The sequence below is a fragment of the Bombina bombina genome, chromosome 4, assembly GCF_027579735.1.
Source record: "Bombina bombina isolate aBomBom1 chromosome 4, aBomBom1.pri, whole genome shotgun sequence".
NCBI classification, from domain to species: domain Eukaryota; kingdom Metazoa; phylum Chordata; class Amphibia; order Anura; family Bombinatoridae; genus Bombina; species Bombina bombina.
In genome coordinates this window covers 740998684-741017981 of record NC_069502.1, presented here as the reverse complement: position 1 = coordinate 741017981, position 19298 = coordinate 740998684, and the positions used below count along the sequence as shown (strand labels likewise).

Sequence of the window (19298 nt, the reverse complement as noted above, 5' to 3'; positions counted from 1 at the left end):
GCCCGCCCTGTTTTTACAGCAGGTCTAAATTTTAATTAAACTCCAGTCACCACTGTACCCTATGGTTCCTCCTTTCTCGTCTGCTTTGGTCGAATGACTGACTATGATAGGTGAGGGGAGGAGCTATATAGCAAGCTCTGCTGGGTAATTCTCTTGCAGTTTCCTGTTAGGAAGAGAAATATTCCATAAGTAATGGATGACCCGTGGACTGACTACACTACAGGAGAAAGGAATTTATCAGGTAAGCATAAATTATGTTTTTTCCTCCTCCTGTACCATGTACCATGTGACAGCCATCAGCCAATCACAAAATGCATTTACTTATATACTGTGCATTTTGCACATGCTCAGTATGAGATGGAGCCTCAAAGTGTGCATATAAAAAATATGAATGTTTTGATAATAGTATATTGGGGGGGGGGGGGGGGAATTGCATGCTTTATCCCTGAATCATGAAACTTTAATGTTGGCATCCGTGTCCCTGTCACTTTAAAAACAATAAAATATATTCTACTAAATCATCATAATAACACAGTCATTGTAAATTATTAACACATACACACAACAAATACCAAGGTTGCTCATTTTCTATCACATGACCTTACATGTTTTTAATTGACTCTTCATAGCATCTGGCCACAACCTCCAGACACAGGGTAATTAGACGTACTGTAAATACGTAACTAGTGTTCTACACAGAAAATGTAGTGGCCTGGTTGCATTATGAAGTGGTAATACTTTGCAATATTATCACAGTTTCTTTTATTTACAATGGCTTGGTAAGATATCAATTGCATAATTTAACATAAATAGATTCAAAGGGACGCAAAACACAACATTTTTCTTTCATGATTCAGATAGAGCATGCAATTTTAAGCAACTTTCTAATTTACTCCTATTACACTTTTTTCTTTGCTTGCTTGCTGTCTTTTATTTTAAAAAGCAGAAATGTAAGCATAGGAGCCTGGTCATTTTTGGTTCAGCATCTGGGTAGCGCTTACTGATTGGTGGCTACATTGAGCAACCAATCATCAGGCACTACCCAGGTGCTGAACCAAAAATGGGCCGGCTACTATGCTTACTTATTCTTCTGAGCAGCAGTCACTTACTGCTCTTACCACAGGTGAAACAACACCATAGCTCTCTTTATGACACTGTTCATTTGTAAAACACCCAATTAAACACTGTATTTCCATATTTGAATAAAACCTATTCCCGCATCACTTGACACTAACACACTTCAGCTCCTAGCATCTAACTTACAAAAATGCAGCCAACACACTGACAAGCTGTGTCTATACACTTGCAGGTTTGGGCATGCCCAGGCATGCAGAGACAAGTCTTCCTGCTCTAATGTTGTGTTTGTTCCTGTACCAATAGGATAGAAGATCATGCTTCACTGTTGTCAAGAGCTCTAAAATGTTACTACATTTGATATTGGCAAGCATAGGCTATTGTATGTGTACTGTTCATTTGTATTATTTGTTATTCCTATATTACATCTTGTCATTTTTTAAAATGCATGAATAAAGTAGCCTTTTTCCCAAATTTCTACTAGTCCTAGCTATGTAACCAGTGGAATCTCAAACTCAAACATTTTACAGCAGAATGCTACCATAGTGAAAATGTGATAGTCTTTGTTGAAGAGATACCTAAGTAGATACATAGCACTACATTTCCGGAAATGGTGCTACCAAGATTACAAAGAAAACATGATAGATGTTATTTAGAAAGTTGTTTAAAATGCATCCTCTATCTGAATCATGAAAGAAAAATGTTGGGTTTCATATATTAAAGGCAGACTATATATGATAGTATAATTTAGCACTGCAAGAAAGCACAAAACAAAGGAGATCAAATACAGAAGCTTGTCTGCAGACCCTGTGGTGCCATTGACATGATAAGATATGCAACAAAAACAGGAAAACTAAGTAACATAAAGACTTCTGCCAAGTTTGCTTTGTGATGCTAGAACTTCCTTTTCTATGGCAGCAAACGAATGCACTTATAGTGACGATGTGATGACTTATCTCTACTGACTATTTATATGCATTAATCATGGGACTTACAAGCTTGACAAAAAAAAAAACTTTTTGTATATGATCTGATATATTATTTTTACTTGCTGGACCACTGAGAACATTTTAGAAATAATATTTGGAAAACTACAGTATATGGTCAAATATGTGACTTTTTCCCCCCATATTTATTGCGTTTGTCTAAAAATGATACTGAGCAGCCGTTTAAATTGCAAGCCTTTTAGCCTGTAACTCAACGTCAGTCCCGCACTAAAAAAATTACGTTTTTTTCATGGGACTTTCATAGCTCTGCCATTACAAGTTTTGCGGTGAGGCTAAAAAGCTTGCATTACACCCTATAAAGACAAGATCCGTACCGCCATCTGGGAGCAGTAGTTATGAGTTTTACGCGACAAAACTGTAACACTTTAGTTATGAGTTTTTTGTAACAAAGTACACTAACACCCATAAACTGCCTATTAACCCCTAAACCGAGGCCCTCCCATAACGCAAACGCTATTTTAAAGTTATTAGCCCCTTATCTGCAGCTCCCGACATCGCCGCAACTAATAACATTTATTAACTATATATATATATAATATATATATATATATATATATATATAATAAATATATTAAACCCTATTCCACCGCCCCAACATCGCTGCCCCTAAATAAAGTTATTAACTCCTAAACCTCTGCCCTCCCACATCACTGCCACTAAATAAACCTATTAATCCCTAAACCGCCAGCCCCCCACATCGACAAAAACTAAATTAAACTATTAACCCCTAAAAATAGCAACCCCCTAACTTTATATTTAAATTACAAGATCCCTATCTTAAAATAAATAAAAACCTACCTGTGAAATTTAAAAAAACTAAATTTAAACAATAATTAAACTAACATAACTATTAGACTAAAATTAAACTAACTACAAATTAAATAAACTAAATTACAAATTAAATAAACTAAATTATGAATTAAAAAAACCTAACCCTACTAAAAAAAAAAAATCTACAATTACAAAAAATAAAAAATACTAAATTACAAAAAATAAAAAAATGCTAAAGTACAAAAAATAACAAACACAAAATTACGAAAAATAACAAACGAAATTATCCAAAATGAAAAAAATTACACCTAATCTAATAGCCCTATCAAAATAAAAAAGCCTCTCCAAAATAAAAACACCCCCTAGCCTACAATAAACTACCAATAGCCCTTAAAAGGGTCTTTTGTAGGACATTGCCCTAAAGAAATCAGCTCTTTTCCCTGAAAAAAATAGACCCCCAACAGTAAAACCCACCATCCAGCCAACCCCCCAAAATAAAAAACCTAGCTAAAAAAACCTAGTCTACCAATTGCCCTGAAAAGGGCATTTGTATGGGCATTGCCCTTAAAAGGGCATTCAGCTCTTTTTCTGCCATTAAAAGGGCATTCAGCTCTTTTAAGAAATGCCCAACCCCTAATAAAAAAAGTACCCCAAAAAGCCTTAAAAAAACCTAACACTAACCCCTCTTTAGGTACTCACAGTTGCTGAAGTCCCGTTTGAACGATCTTCATCCCGGCGGCTCCATCTTCATCCATCGCGGGACCGGCATCTTCTTCATTTCTGTGGAGGCGGAGCCGTCGATGCGCGGAGGTCCAGGCGAAGGTCCAAGGCAGAGGTCCAGACGGAGGTCCATCGATCCGATGTGGAGGTCCTCTTCATGCGATCGTCCGCCGCACACTGAGGATTGAAATGCAAGGTACCCCTTTTATACTGAGGGTACCATTGCATTTCTATTGGCTGAAAAATTTACATCAGCCAATAGGAATTAGGGCTGCTAAAATCCTATTGGCTGTTCAAGGGAAAATATAGTTTTCTCAGTTTGATCATATTTATCTGCTAAAATTATTTAATTCAGTGGGATAAGTTTTATTCCACTTGAAAGGGATATCACAGTTTTTTTATTTGTTACCAAATTTTCATTTAAACTCATAGCATTTCTTGTACATGTGAAGTGAATCTCTGAAAGTTCCACAAGCATTTTGTTTTACATGCCATTAAAGTGATGGTAAATCCTAGCATTTTTGAAATGGTAGGATTTACCAGTGCAACAAATAAAGGGGACTTTCAGTAATGAAGTAAAAAATATTTGTCTGCAGAGTATGCCGCGCTGAGCGCCTTGGGCCACCCACGGCAGAATGCTATTTTTCAGTGAGGTGATCTTAGTCAATAGCCTGCTAGCTATCCGGCATAATTTCAGCTGGGCCTCACGACTATTGGCTAAGAGGTGGAAATGTCACCTCACTGAAAAAATAGTGTTCTGCTGTGGGCGACCTGAGGCACTCAGTACGGCATACGCTACAGGCAAATAAAGGAACTTCAGTATGAAGTATTTTATTATAGTCCCTTTAATTTGTTGCACTGGTAAATCCTAGCATTTAAAAAAACACTAGGATTTACCATCACTTTAAATCTGACTGTGTAAATTGTTATGACCCTTTGACCAAGGGTTATTTTGCAATTTGTGAATTGCTATTTTTGGTATTGTTCTTCTTTCACTTTGAGGTTTCATGCACTTGAAATTGCTTTGTAAAAGATTAACTTTATTTATATATGTTGTTGTCATAGCAACATAGATTATTTTTTTTGTTTTTATATTTCTTAAGCCACAGAAATATGGAATTTAAGTCATGGTTGCTTTAGTGTAAATTGACCAGTACCTATTTGTTCTGTATACTAGACATGTGCGTTTCATTTAGTTGCGAATCGAAATTTGGCCGAATTCAGAAATTCGGATCGATTCGAATTTCCGAATTACCCTAGCAACGAAACTTAATTAATCTGAATGCATTTGTACCGAATAAATCCAAACTAGTTTGGATTTATTCGTTACATTCGAAATGTAATATTCAAATTTAAATGTCACATTCAAATTCGAAATAGTATTTCTAGTCTACGACTGTGTTTAATAAATGTGTTCAATAAATGTAATATTAGAGTATTTCTACTCTAATACTGTTTGAAATAGTATTAAACTTCCGAATTTACTAATCAAATCCAAAACGAATACATCCGAATTTATTCGAATCCCAATGAATCTGAAACGAATGCATTCAAATGTATACGAATTCGAATCGATCCGAAATTTGAAAAAATCCGAATCGGTCCGAAACTAACCGAAATACATTTTTCTGCTGCGCACAAGTTTACTGTCTACTGGATTGTTTATTCAAATCCAATAATAATATTAGCCAAAATGTATTTCTGAAAGTCCCATTTGTAAATGTTGGTTACATTTATTACATTTTATTTATGCAGTTTCAGTACTTGTGCAAAGAGTTTAATATTTAAAATTCAAAGCAGTAGCTTCAGATTTAGGTAAAGAAAAGTTAAAATTTTTGTAAAAAGGATATTGAATAACTATATGCAAATGTGTGTGTCTCCTCTTCAATCTGTTATTTATCATTTTTTTAAATGTATTTATCATTTTTTTCTGAACTTTCAGATCAAAACTTTCCCCTGCAAAGGTGTTAAGAACTTGACTAAGGTCAGCTCCAGATCAGAAATGCACTACTGGGAGCTAGCTAAACACGTTTAGTTAGCTAATGACAAGAGGCATATATGTGTAGGCACCAATTCCCAGCTACCTTCCACTAAGTAGTGCATTGCTGCCTACCTAGGTATGCTTTACACCAAAGGATACCAATAGAATTAAAGGGACACTGAACCCAATTTTTTCTTTTATGATTCAGATAGAGCATGACATTGTAATCAACTTTCTAATTTACTTATATTATAACATTTTATTTGTTCTCTTTCTATCTTTATTTTAAAAGCAGGAATGAAAATCTTAGCAGCCAGACCATTTTAGGTTTAGCACCATGGATAGCGCTTGCTTTATAGGAGGCTGACATTTACCCACCAATATGCAAGCATAACCCAGGTTCTCAACCAAAAATGGGCCGACTCCTATGCATCACATTCCTGCTTTTTAAATAAAGATAGCAAGAGAACGAAGACAAATTGATAATAGGAGTAAATTAGAAAGTTGCTAAAAATTGCATGCTCTATTTGAATCATGAAAGAAAGAATTTGGATTCAGTGTCCTTTTAAAGGGGCACTCAAGTCCAAAAAAAACTTTCAGGATTTAAATAGGGCATGTAAATTTAAACAACTTTCCAATTTACTTTTATCACCACTTTTGCATTGTTCTCTTGGTATTCTTAGTTGAAAGCTAATTCTAGGTGGTTCATATGCTAATTTCTTAGACCTTGAAGACTGCCTCTAATCTGAATGCATTTTGACCACTAGAGTGCATTAGTTCATGTGTTTCATATAGAAAACATTGAGCTCATGCGCGTGAAGTTACCCTCGAGTGAGCACTGATTGGCTAAAAAGCAAGTCTGTCAAAAGCACTGAAATAAGGGGGCAGTCAGCAGAGGCTTAGATACAAGGTAATCACAGAGGTAAAAAGTATATTAATATAACTGTGTTGGTTATGCAAAACTGGGGAATGGGTAATAAAGGGATTATCTCTCTTTTTAAACAACAACAATTCTGGTGTTGACTGTCCCTTTAAGTAAATTTGAAAATCTAAATTGGAAAGTCTCTTAATGTTGCATGTTCTATCTGAGAAATGAAAGTTTAATTTTGACTTTCATCTTCTTTTAAATTTAACTTAAAAATAATACAGCTGTTTCAGCTTTGTACTTCCTGCTTAAAGGGACATTGAACCCAAATTTTTTCTTTTGTGATTCAGATAGAGCATGCAATTTTAAGCAACTTTCTAATTTACTCCTATTATCAAAATTTATTCGTTCACTTGCTATCTTTATTTGAAAAAGAAGGCATCTAAGCTTCTTTTTTGGTTCAGACAACTGGACAGCACTTTTTTATTGGTGGGTGAATTTATCCACCAATCAGCAAGAACAACCCAGGTTATTCACCAAAAATGGGCCGGCATCTTAACTTACATTCTTGCATTTCAAATAAAGATACCAAGAGAATGAAGAAAATTTGACAATAGGAGTAAATTAGAAAGTTGCTTAAAATTTCATGCTCTATCTGAATCACAAAAGAAAAAATTTGGGTTCAGTGCCCTTTAAATTTACTTCTTGCTTATGTTCATTTGACTGACCATGATCATTTCTCCATAACATATTATGACACAACACAACATATTTTTCTTTTTTGAATCAGATAGAGAATGCCATTTTAAACAACTTACAATTTACTTCTATTATCAAATTTGCTTGACTCTCTTGGTATCCTTTGTTGAAGAGCTACAATGCACTACTTAGCAGCTAACTAAATACATGGGGTGATCTAATGACAAGAGGCATATGTGTGCAGTTACCAATCATCATTTAGCTCCCAGCAGTGCTTTGCTAGTGAGCTTACCTAGGTATACTTTTGAACAAAGCATACAAGAGAACTAAGTACATTTAATAATACAATTAAATTGGGCGTCATTAAAAAATCGTATACTCTATCTAAACTAAATCATGAAAATGGAAGTTTGACATTACTGTTGCAGGGTCACTAGCAGTAAAATAACATTCTCTAACAAATTAAAGCTGTCATGTTTGCACTTTCATGGCCCTTTAATCCTTGCACCCTGGTGTATATTTGTTTTATAATATTGCTTAAAACACTGCATTTCTTATTATTTAGCTTTAATTATGTAGAAAATCCAAATGTTTTGAGATGTATAGCTGATGTATATGAAAGGTACAATGTGCAAATATTCAAAGGGGCATGAAATCCAAATTTTTCAGATAGAGAATACAATTTTAAGCAACTTTTCCATTTACTTCTATTATTACATTTGCTTCATTCTGTTGGTATCCTTTGTTGAAGGAGCAGCAGTGCACTACTGTGAGATGAACACATCAGGTGAGCCAATTGCAAGAGTCATACAAGTGCTGCCACAAATAAACAGCTAGCTCCCAGCAAAGCAGAGCCTTCCTATGTATTCTTTTCAACAAAGGATACCAATAGACCAAAGCAAATTAGTTAATAGGAGTATATGTAAGGTGTTACAACTGCATGCTCTATCTGAGCTATGAAAGAAAACTAAAATACTGTATTGTTAGATGGTTTTTTTTATTTATTTTTTATGGATAAAATCACTTCCCAGATGGGATTAGCAGCAAAAGTGTAATATGCACCTCTGTTGTACTGTCTATATATATATATATATATATATATATATATATATATATATATATATATATATATATATATATATATATATATATATATAATAGAAGACAGCACTCGCTGGTCTTGAGCAAAGCAGAAAATAGCTTTAAGTGTAGTTTCGGGGACAGCTCCCCTTCATCAGACCAATGAAGGGTAGCTGTCCCCAAAACGTTACATAAAGTTATTTCTCTTGTAAGATGTATCGAGTCCACGGATTCATCCATACTTGTGGGATATTCTCCTTCCCTACAGGAAGTGGCAAAGAGAGCACCCACAGCAGAGCTGTCTATATAGCTCCTCCCTTAGCTCCGCCCCCCAGTCATTCGCTTTGCCTGCTTAACTGCTAGGAAGGGTAAAGTGAGTGTGGTGACAAAGATGTTAGTTTTTATTTTCTCAAGCAAAAGTTTGTTATTTTAAATGGTACCGGTGTGTACTATTTACTCTCTGGCAGAAAAGGGATGAAGATTTCTGCAAGGAGGATGATGATCTTAGCATTTTGTAACTAAGATCCACTGCTGTTCTCACAAGAGTACAGGAAAACTTCAGTTGGGGGAACAGTTTGCAGGCTAAACTGCATTAAGGTATGTTCAGTCTATTTTTTTTCTAGACAGACTGTGTTATTTCTAGAAAAGGCTGGTAATATCCCCATGAGGGAAAGGTAAGCTGTATTCAGTAAAAGAGGAATCCAAGCTTGCGTAAAGGGCTCATAGTTATTGTTGACACTAATAGGAAAAAACGTTTTGGTTTAATTACAGGGACTTTAAGGGGTCTTTGTGGCTTGTTTAAGGGTTATTAACCCACATGGCTAGTTTAAGAAACACTCTGTGGTGTTTCTTTTAGGCCCCATAACATCGAGTGAGGTGGGAGGGGCCTATTTTCAGTTGCACAGTTTATTTACCTCAGAAGCATCCAGCTACTTCTCCAGAGATTCCTGCTGTATTTGAGGGCTGTAAAGAGGTTTTTTTCCCCACAAATCGTTCCTAAAGGGCAGGTTGGCGCCACAGCAGAGCTGTGGCAAGGTGCTGAACGTTATTTTACCGGTTTTTAAGTTTTTTCAATCCGGTTTTTACATTAAGGGGTTAATTGTTTATTTGCATAGTGGTGCAAAGTTACTAAGGCTTTATGATGCTACTGTAAAAATTTCGTTTTGTTTACTGCTTTTTTACATTGTTTTGCAGAGTTTGTGCAGCTTTTTTTCCTCTTAAAGGCACAGTACCGTTTTTGTTTAAAGTGTTAATTTCTTTGATTAAAGTGTTTTCCAAGCTTGTTTGTTTCATTACTAGCCTGTTTAACATGTCTGACACCAAGGCATGTCTGAAATGTCTGACACCAATTGACTTTACCTGCTGCCATTTTAATTGTCTTAGAACAATAAAGCTGTTGAACCATAAAAAAACAAAAAACATTTCTTTAACAGTTTATGTCAGTTCAAAAAATAAAACAGTAGATGATGCAAATAAATCATTAAAGGGATAGTCTAGTCAAAATTAAACCTTCATGATTCAGATAGAGCATGCAATTTTAAGCAACTTTCTCATTAACTCCTAGTATCAATTTCTTAGTATCTTTATTTGAAAAAGCAGGAATATAAGCTTAGTAGCCGGCCCATATTAGGTTCAGCACCTGGGTAGTGCTTGCTGATTGGTGTCTAAATGTAGCCACCAATCAATAAACGCTACCCAGGTGCTGAACCAAAAGTGGGCCGGCTAATAAGCTTATATTCTTTCTTTTTCAAATAAAGATAGCAAGAGACTGAAGAAAAATAGATAATAAGAGTAAATTAGAAAGTTGGTTTAAATTGCATGCTCTATCTGAATCATGAAAGTTTAATTGTAACTAGACTGTCCCTTTAACCCCAAAACTAATTTACTTTGATAAATTGCTTTTTTCACTTACTTGTTCATTTCTTCTCTGTTCTCTGCAGCAAAATAAAATGTCTTGACTTTTGGGTTACTGATTTTTATAGCACTTTCAGGTAGAGCAGAAAAGAAAAAAAAATATGTGTTAGTTGGACACACAGTGGAAACAAAATTACTAATTAAAGTGATGGTAAACTTGGAATTGCATGTTTGTGCCAATCAGAATTATGATAACTAGTCATGTGCAAGGAAGAAAATTTCCTTTCGGATGAAATTTTCGTTCCGAATATTCAGGGAAATTTGTTTCCCCCGAATATTCGGTGGCTGCACTATTAGTTTTTTGTTTAATTTAAAACAAAATGAAAATCGAATTTTCGTTAAACATTTACATTTGTTTTTGTTAGAATTAATGTAAATGTTTCAGAGCTACAGATTTTCATCAGTATTTTTTTGTTTTATTTATTTTCGTTGGTGCATTCATTCGGATTTTCACTTAGTTAAAATGAAACAAAAATTAAATTTTACTAGCCTTATGGTTTCCTGGCAGTGATGATTCCTCTCACCCCCCCCCCCCCCCTTTCGTGGTCTCTTTTTTAATTCTATTACATTTTGCTCTCCGTCCAATAATAAGTGCAGTCGTATGACTCACTATTTCCAATGTGAATATATAGCGCATGTGTATTGGCTCAGATTCAGACAGCCACGTGTAGCCAATCAGATTCCACCATAGCATAAAGTAAACAGTCTTGTGATTTTCTGTTTACTTTGCTACTGTCATAGGCTGAATTGCGCATGCGACTATCCACTGGGACTATGAGAATACATGTAGAGTGGGTGAGACTGCTCTACACGACAACTATTATAAAGTAAACATTTTTAAAAACAAAGTATTTTTTTTCCAAAAAATAACTATGCAGTTTTGTTTGATAAGTAATTCACTTGATTTACATTTAGATAATGTGATAGTTTATCATCTCTTTAATAAAATATGTTGCATGTTATCTGCTCCATTGTGATAGTTTATCATCTCTTTAATAAAATATGTTGCATGTTATCTGCTCCATTGTGATAGTTTATCATCTCTTTAATAAAATATGTTGCATGTTATCTGCTCCATTGTGATAGTTTATCATCTCTTTAATAAAATATGTTGCATGTTATCTGCTCCATTGTGATAGTTTATCATCTCTTTAATAAAATATGTTGCATGTTATCTGCTCCATTGTGATAGTTTATCATCTCTTTAATAAAATATGTTGCATGTTATCTGCTCCATTGTGATAGTTTATCATCTCTTTAATAAAATATGTTGCATGTTATCTGCTCCATTGTGATAGTTTATCATCTCTTTAATAAAATATGTTGCATGTTATCTGCTCCATTGTGATAGTTTATCATCTCTTTAATAAAATATGTTGCATGTTATCTGCTCCATTCTGCTAGTTTTCTTTTCATCCATGGTATCACCAAGTAAATAGCTACAACTAGAGTTACTTTCACAAAAAGAATTGGGGCTGATTGTCAAAAACTCTCTAGTTTGGAGGAAATGATGGTTAAAGGGACAGTATACACTCATTTTCATATAACTGCATATAATAGACACTACTATAAAGAATAATATGCACAGATACTGATATAAAAATCCAGTATAAAACTGTTTAAAAACTTACTTAGAAGCTGTCACTTTGGCTCTGTTGAAAAGGTAGCTGGAAAGCCCACTGCAAGTGGCAAATAAGACACTCCCCCCCCTCCCCCTTCTTTTGCATATGAAAAGACCCTTTACACAAACAGGAGCAAGCTGGAGTAGGTAGTCGAGCGTATTCACATAAAACTTTGGGGCTTGGTTAGGAGTCTGAAAATCAGAGCAATGTTATTTAAAAATAAGCAAAACTATACATTAATTAAAAAAAAAAACTTTATGGGCTATATAAATAGATTATCTACAAAACATTTATGCAAAGAAAAAATGAGTGTATAATGGCCCTTTAAGTCTATACCGAGGCTGAACTCACTGAATTCTCTAAGGAACATTAATCTTTAAACCCCTGGTAGTTTTGAGCTGCCCCCCACAGAAGGTATGAAGCACTCTCGAATACAGAATGTTATAAGGGAGAGTAAGGTTAACAGGGTAGCATCTTGCACGGATATAAGTTTCCAGCAAAGTTTGATATAAGTTTGAAGCAAATACAATTAAACAGAAATAGTTTCACTTGCTTCTAATTTACTGCACATTAGATATGTGAATTCATGCACTTTGGGAGCTAATAAATGCAGAAAAAGGTGGCCGCAAGCCACATTTGGCTCTTTTCTGAGTCAGATTTATTCTTGTGAAAGTGCAGCACACTGAGATCTGTTCAGATCTCAGTGTGTTGCACTTTCACAAGAATAAATTTGGCTCTGAAAACAGCCAAATCTGGCTTACAGCCACATTTTTCTGCATTTGTTAGCTCCAAAAATGTACAAATGCACATATCTAGTGTACTGTTACTTTTTGCCAGTTAAATAAGTGTATTATGAATTTTCAGCAAAATCCACCTGGTTATAATTGGCGAGATAAATCAGTGAGAACTGGAGGTGTAAAAGGCTTGAGAATATAATGAGATCACACTCAGGGAATTTTCCCATCTGGTACACTTTCTGAAGCTGTTAGGCTTATTTCACCTTGACGTTTTTTTTTTTATAAAGTGCAATGCACTTTGTAAAAAATACACAGAAATATACAGATTATAATCAATAGCACTAGCAATAAAGCAGAGCTATGGCCTTCACCCTGCTCAGTACCTGTGGAGCAATGCTGGTCCTGAGTGGAAACTGTCATTGATCCAATCATCAGTTGGGTCATGTGACTAATGCTGCTGATTGGATGTGTGTTATTGGTTGCATGAGAAAGAGAGAGTGGGGGTGGGGCTGTGCAAGCAATTGCTTATGCAATCTTAGATTCCCCCAGTGTATGCTACATTGCTCACTTATAACACAGATGGACAGGTTCTCTGCCTTGGAAACTTGTCCACCGGCCCATGATTTATTACCTATGTTTTTAACCCCCGCTAATGGATTAATTGCATAGTTAAAGTCCCACTCAGAGCCTCAAAACAATGCAGAACCTGAGCATGACATGGCAGCAACATGCATATGCTCTTCCTACACATCAGTGGGCCACACTGATGATTATTATTATAATTACTATTATCGGTTATTTGTAGAGCGCCAACAGATTCTGCAGCGCTACTGATGTGTCCTGTTCAGAAGCTGTCATGTGTAAAAGCATATATCTGCACTTATTGGACTTTATAATAACATTCAGATATTTATTAAAATAGTCCATATCTTTAAACATAGTAATGTTTTCAGGCTGCAAACAAATGGGCATTTGTAGCTCTGAAACACGTCTATAGTTGTAGAGAGTTAAAAATTCTCTTAAATGCAGATATATAATACTCTATTAAAGGTATATTTAACACTAAATAGATTTTATAAAGCATAGTATTCACATTATTTACCGCCTCCTTCTAGTCATGAGTGCCACAATGTTGAATTTTTTTATTTTACTGGTAACGTATTTGCATATGTGCAGCAACTCTCCTTCAGATATTTGTAATGAAACCTAGGTTCCAAAATGGCAGCACCCATAATTAGAGGGAGGTGCATGAAACGTATTTAGGGCCAGATTACAAGTTGAGCGGAAAATATTGCTTCCACAAAAGCGATATTTGAGCTCTACTGAGTAATACCATCATAGGGAAGCATTTCGCTCACAAGACCACGCTTCCATAGGCTCCAACGGGAGCCTCGTTCTAATACACGGCACAAAGGGGGTAAGCAAATTGAAATATATATGTATATGACTATAAACATATATATTTATGTTTTAATATGTATATATACACATACTGAAGAAAGGAGAAAGGGGAGCAACATCCAGTATCCTTAAAACTTAGCATTTATTGGTAAACAGGTACAACCTTAAAAATGCATGACAGTCCATACACAAAAGAAAGAGCACAGCAGTAAGTAAGGAGCTTACGCGTATCAGCTTCGAAAAGCCATAATCATAGCTTAATTAGAGGAAATAGGAACACACTATTTAAAACCCTTACTGACTGTCTATAGGTTAAACAAAATACTTTAAGCTGTTACATATCTAGGTTCATGTCTATGAAAACTGTGGTTGATCGAAGGTAAATATCTCATTAATGTGGTATCTGAATTCAATCTTACTTTTGACGGTCTTGAGGAAATTACACTTGTATTAAAAATACAAAAGATGATAAATAAAAAAAATAGATAAATAAATACAAAGGTGAGGAAAATTAAATTAAGTTCCTCCTCTAAATAGTCTCATGTCCTATTCTCACCTGGATTCAAACCCAAATCTCCCACTTCACAGTCCTAGTAGCTAACCATTATGCTATGTGATAGAATGTAAAAACACACAATTTAAGATATAGACTATCTTCCGTTGGATTGTGAGAAAAATGGAAAAATTGAAGGAAATAAAAGCTCAAAGGGTATACACACCTAAAATTAACTCTGCCAATGGTTGATCAAATCATATTCTGAGTTAAAACATTCTGGTGTATGTGTGTTTAACACATATTAACACATAAATATATATGTATATAAGCATATACATATATATTTACTGGGAACACACAGTCCCCATAGACCGCAATGTAAAGGCACTTTCTTTCCAATGGCATGCAAAGTCCACAAATCCATTCAATTACTAGTGGGAATTCAACTCCTGACCACCAGGTCGAGGCAAAGAACACCCCAGCAAAGCATAAAGTATCCTCCCACTACCCACAATCCCCAGTCATTCTTTGCCTGTGTAACATTGTAGGTGATGTGCAAAAGAAGGTGTCTGAAGAAATCAAGTTGTTAATCCTTTAATGAGTATTTTTGCCTGCAAGCAAGGATTGGGGTTATGCTGTGTCCATGTAATTCTCTTTAGTAAGAGTAATGGTGGCTTTTAGCAATTGGAAGATGGTGAGGTGGTCTTTGCTTACCTTCCAATATTTTTTGCTACCCCTATATAGAAAACCAGGGTTGGTTACTCTGTTTTTTCTTTATCTACAGGTCTATGTCAGTGAGGATTCTGTCACACCTGTTTGCTGTACCTGCCCTACAGTGGATTCACAGGTAAGTGCTTTTATCTTCTAGGAGAGAAGGATGCAGCACTTAAGAGTTTCTTGGGGTTTTTTTTAGAAAAAAGGATATTTAAGTAACAAGGTGGATCCTTATGGGACTGAATATCCCTTTTAAAGGTTGGGGATTTATTGGGCAGCAGTTCAGGGCTTTTTTGATTTTGGCTATGGGGATTTGTTTGCATAAGTTTACCTTTTTTTTTTAGTTTGGGTAATATCTCTTAAAGAAAGTTGTCGGACCGCACCTTACTTTTGAATTTGTGATCATGTAACCGTTCAGTTCCTTCCTGAGTGCCGAACAGTTTGTTTCTAGCCGGCTGTTTGGAAGCTGGATTTTCAAGGAGACAGACCGGATTTTCTGGCATTAGATCTTTTTTCCTGCCTGTCGCTTCTCTCTGATGTTTGCAGCTTTTTAGGATCTGCAGTTTGAGCAAGATTTATCTGCTGGTATGGATTGGATTCCTGGTTACCGGTTGGGTGAGTCTCTCTAGCATGGCTGGGGTGTAGAGGTGCTGGTTTTAATAATTATTTATCTATGCTTAAAATTGTATTCTAATTTTTTATATTGAAATTACAGTATAAGGAAAGTAAAGAGCTATTTTATTTACTATGGAAGCCGATCCATGGCTTTCTATGTCATTTGATAAATATATTTATTGCAGTGCCCTGTGGTTCCTCTCAGTCAGTCTCTGGGAGTGTTTGTTTGCCTAAAGATTTTTCTGCGCAGTTGACTTCTGCAGTTTCTGCAGCCCTAAGTGCTTTACCTAGTTCTGGTAAAAGGAAGAGGAAATCTAAGAACATTTCTATGGGTTCTGATTCTGCCAAAACTGATGTGGTTACTCTTTCTCAGTTATCTAGTGAGGATCATTCCTCTGCAGCTTCTAAGGGCGAGATCTCTGATTCAGAATCTGCAGTTCATAGTACTATAGATTCTGAGGAGGTTAATTTTAAATTTAAACTGGAGCATCTCCGTTTACTTTTGAAGGAGGTTTTAGCTACTTTTGATGACTCTGAAACTGTTGCAGAGGCTCCTAAAAAGGCTAATAAACTGAATAGAGTTTTTTATGTTAAACCTAAATCTGTATAGGTTTTTCCTGTTCCAGATCGCATGTCTGACATTATATCTCAGGAATGGGAGAAGCCGGGTATTCCGTTTAATTAAGTATTGCGACAGTTGCTGGTGCAGCCTCTTATTGGTGTGACTCTTTGTCTGATCTAATTTCAGAGGAGACTACTATAGGGGAGATCCAGGATAGGATCAAGGCTCTATAGCTGGCTAATACTTTTATCTGTGATGCCAGTATGCAAGTTGTTAGGCTGGGAGCCAAGATTTCTAGTTTTGCCCTACTAGCCCGCAGAGCCCTTTGGTTAAAGTCTTGGTCTGCGGATGTGACTTCTAAATCCAAGCTTCTGTCTCTACCTTTTAAGGGTAAGACTTTATTTGGTCCTGGTCTGGCAGAGATCATTTCCATGGTTACTGGTGGAAAGGGAGTGGCTTTGAGTATGGCGTAAAGCCGAAACCCGTTAGCCGTTATTTTTTACCTTGCTGGTGAATTCCCGTGGTTCCCCCAACTGTATGCATGGATACAATGTGATTTAAATTGTTTTAATAAAGTTCTAAGTTTTACTGCAGATCTGGTGCTCCTTACATTCATTCACAGACTTTCTCACTATTGCTGGGGCCACATAGTGCAGCACGGATCAGGGAGCGAAGATCCTGCTCAGGATTGGAGGGCTATCCTCACACACACCTACGCACCACCCAATCATGCTGGGCTCTGGATAGATGGAAGTCTCAGCACACGCCATACAGCAGAGAGTGTTTGGAGCTGGAGAGGGGTGTCTGAGTCTGCACAGCAAAAACTTGCAACGAAGAAAAGAGGGTAAGAAAAACTTTTATGAATACATACCCTTATCATGTTTGATGTTTAAGAAGCTGCATGAAAGAGAAGTGTTCAGAGAGTCGAGTGGTGCATACAGCATGCTAGCTTTTCTTCAGTGCCGAATATACACTCATACCAATATGAATGCTATATAGAACATAGTGCTAGTCCAACAACAAGTGACTCTGTAGCCCGGCTTTTGGAGATAAACAACTACAGTTATTATACAGGCTGTTGAGATTCTGTGGGATGATAGGACTATATCTTACCTGTATAACCCGGTTTGAATATATGGAAAAAGATAAAGCAATCAGAACGGGTTTATCAAGGAGTTGATTGAATCATTCTTTGGTGTTTATTATAAATGATTGTGTGTGGGGTTTTACTTTAGTCTGCAATTGATCCTATAAAGGAATTTTAATTTGTTGAAGCATGAGTTTATTACACTTGGCACCCACTGTGTGTGGACATTGAGAGTTTTTTTTACCATAGGATAAGAAGAATAGACCCAAAGGTCGTCAGACTTCTAATTTTCGTTTCTTTCGTAACTTCAAGGGACAGAGATCTTCCTCATCTTCTAAATCTGAGCAAGCCAAGACTTCTTGAAGAGCTAGCCAGCCCTGGAACAAGGGTAAGCAATCCAGAAAGCCTTCTGCTGAGACTAAGTCAGCATGAAGGGGCCACCCCCGATCCAGTTCTGGATAAGGTAGAGGGCATGCTTTCCTTTTTTCTGCAGGCTTGTATTGTCAACGTTCCAGATCCTTGGGCAGTGGATGTAGTCTCCCAGGGATACAGCATAGGATTCAAGTCTTGTCCCCCCCAGGGACACATTCCTATTATCAAGATTATCTGTAAACCAGGTAAAGAGAGAGGCCTTCTTAAACTGCATAAGGGATTTGTCCTCTCTGGGAGTGATTATCCCAGTTCCTCTAGCAGAACAGGGTCAGGGATTTTATTCAAATCTTTTTGTAGTTCCCAAAAAGGAGGGAACTTTTTGACCCATTCTAGACTTAAAGTCTCTCGACAAGCTTCTCAAGGTTCCGTCCTTTAAAATGGAGACTATTTGTTCTATTCTCCCTGTAGTTCAGGAAGGTCAGTTTATGACCACTATAGACCTAAATGATGTGTATCTTCATGTTCCTATCCACAGGGAACATTTCAAGTTCCTGAGGTTTGCTTTTTTAGATCAACATTTCCAATTTGTAGCCCTGCTTTTCGGCCCCTCCACTGCTCCTCTTTTGGCTGTGGCCAGATCTCTAGGGATTGCGGTGGCTCCTTACCTGGACAATATCTTGGTCCAGGTGCCATCTTTTCAGTTAGCAAGATCCCATACAGATTCTATGTTAGCTATTCTCCACTCTCAAGGGTGGAAGGTGAATCTAGGGAAAAGTTCCTTGGTGCCAAGTACCAGGGTATGTTTTCAGGGGACAATCATAGACTCATAATCTATTAAGATTTTTTTGACAGAGGTCAGAAAATTAAATCTTCTGGAGGCCTGTCGTTCTCTTCAGTCCTGTTCGTCCATCGGTGGCTGTATGCATGGAAGTAATTGGTCTCATGGTGGCATCCATGGGCATTATTCCGTTTGCTCGCTTCCATCTGAGAATTCTATAGTTATGTATGCTCAATCAATGGAACGGAGACCACTCGGATCTCTCTGAGGATAGTTTTAGATTTTCAGACAAGGATGTCTCTGTCTTGGAGGATCTCCCTGGACCATTTGTCTCAGGGCACTTGTTTCCAGAGAACTTCTTGGGAGATTGTGACCACGGATGCCAGCCTGTTAGGCTGGGGAGCAGTTTGGGGGTCACTAAGAGCTCATAGACTTTGGACTCAGGAGGAGTCTGCCCTCCCTATAAATATCCTAGAATTGAGAGCAATTCTCAATGCTCTATTAGCTTGGCCTCAACTGAGTTTAGTCCGGTTTATCAGATTTTAATCGGACAACATCACTTCGGTTGCATATATCAACCACCAAGGAGGAACTCAGAGGTTGTTAGCTATGAAGGAGGTGACTTGCATTCTTCATCTCTCTGCCATTCATATCCCAGTGGTGGACAACTGGGAAGCAGATTATCTAAGCAGGCAGACGTTTCATCCAGGGGAATGGGCTCTCCATCCAGACGTTTTCTCGATGTTAACCCTCAAGTGAGGAGTTCCGGAGCTGGATCTGATGGCATCTCATCTAAATGCCAA

The 19298-nt window shown here is 36.7% G+C and overlaps 1 protein-coding gene across 2 annotated transcripts in view; it reads right to left on the bottom strand.

Moving 5' to 3' along the window:
- The window catches only part of IPCEF1 (interaction protein for cytohesin exchange factors 1), a 326897-nt gene that overhangs the window by 85237 nt on the left and 222362 nt on the right, over positions 1–19298 (bottom strand). For both annotated transcript variants that reach the window (XM_053710985.1, XM_053710984.1), the window contains one exon: positions 10110–10181. In XM_053710985.1, the coding sequence (XP_053566960.1) occupies positions 10110–10181 (72 nt within the window). The remainder of the gene's footprint in view (positions 1–10109; positions 10182–19298) is intronic.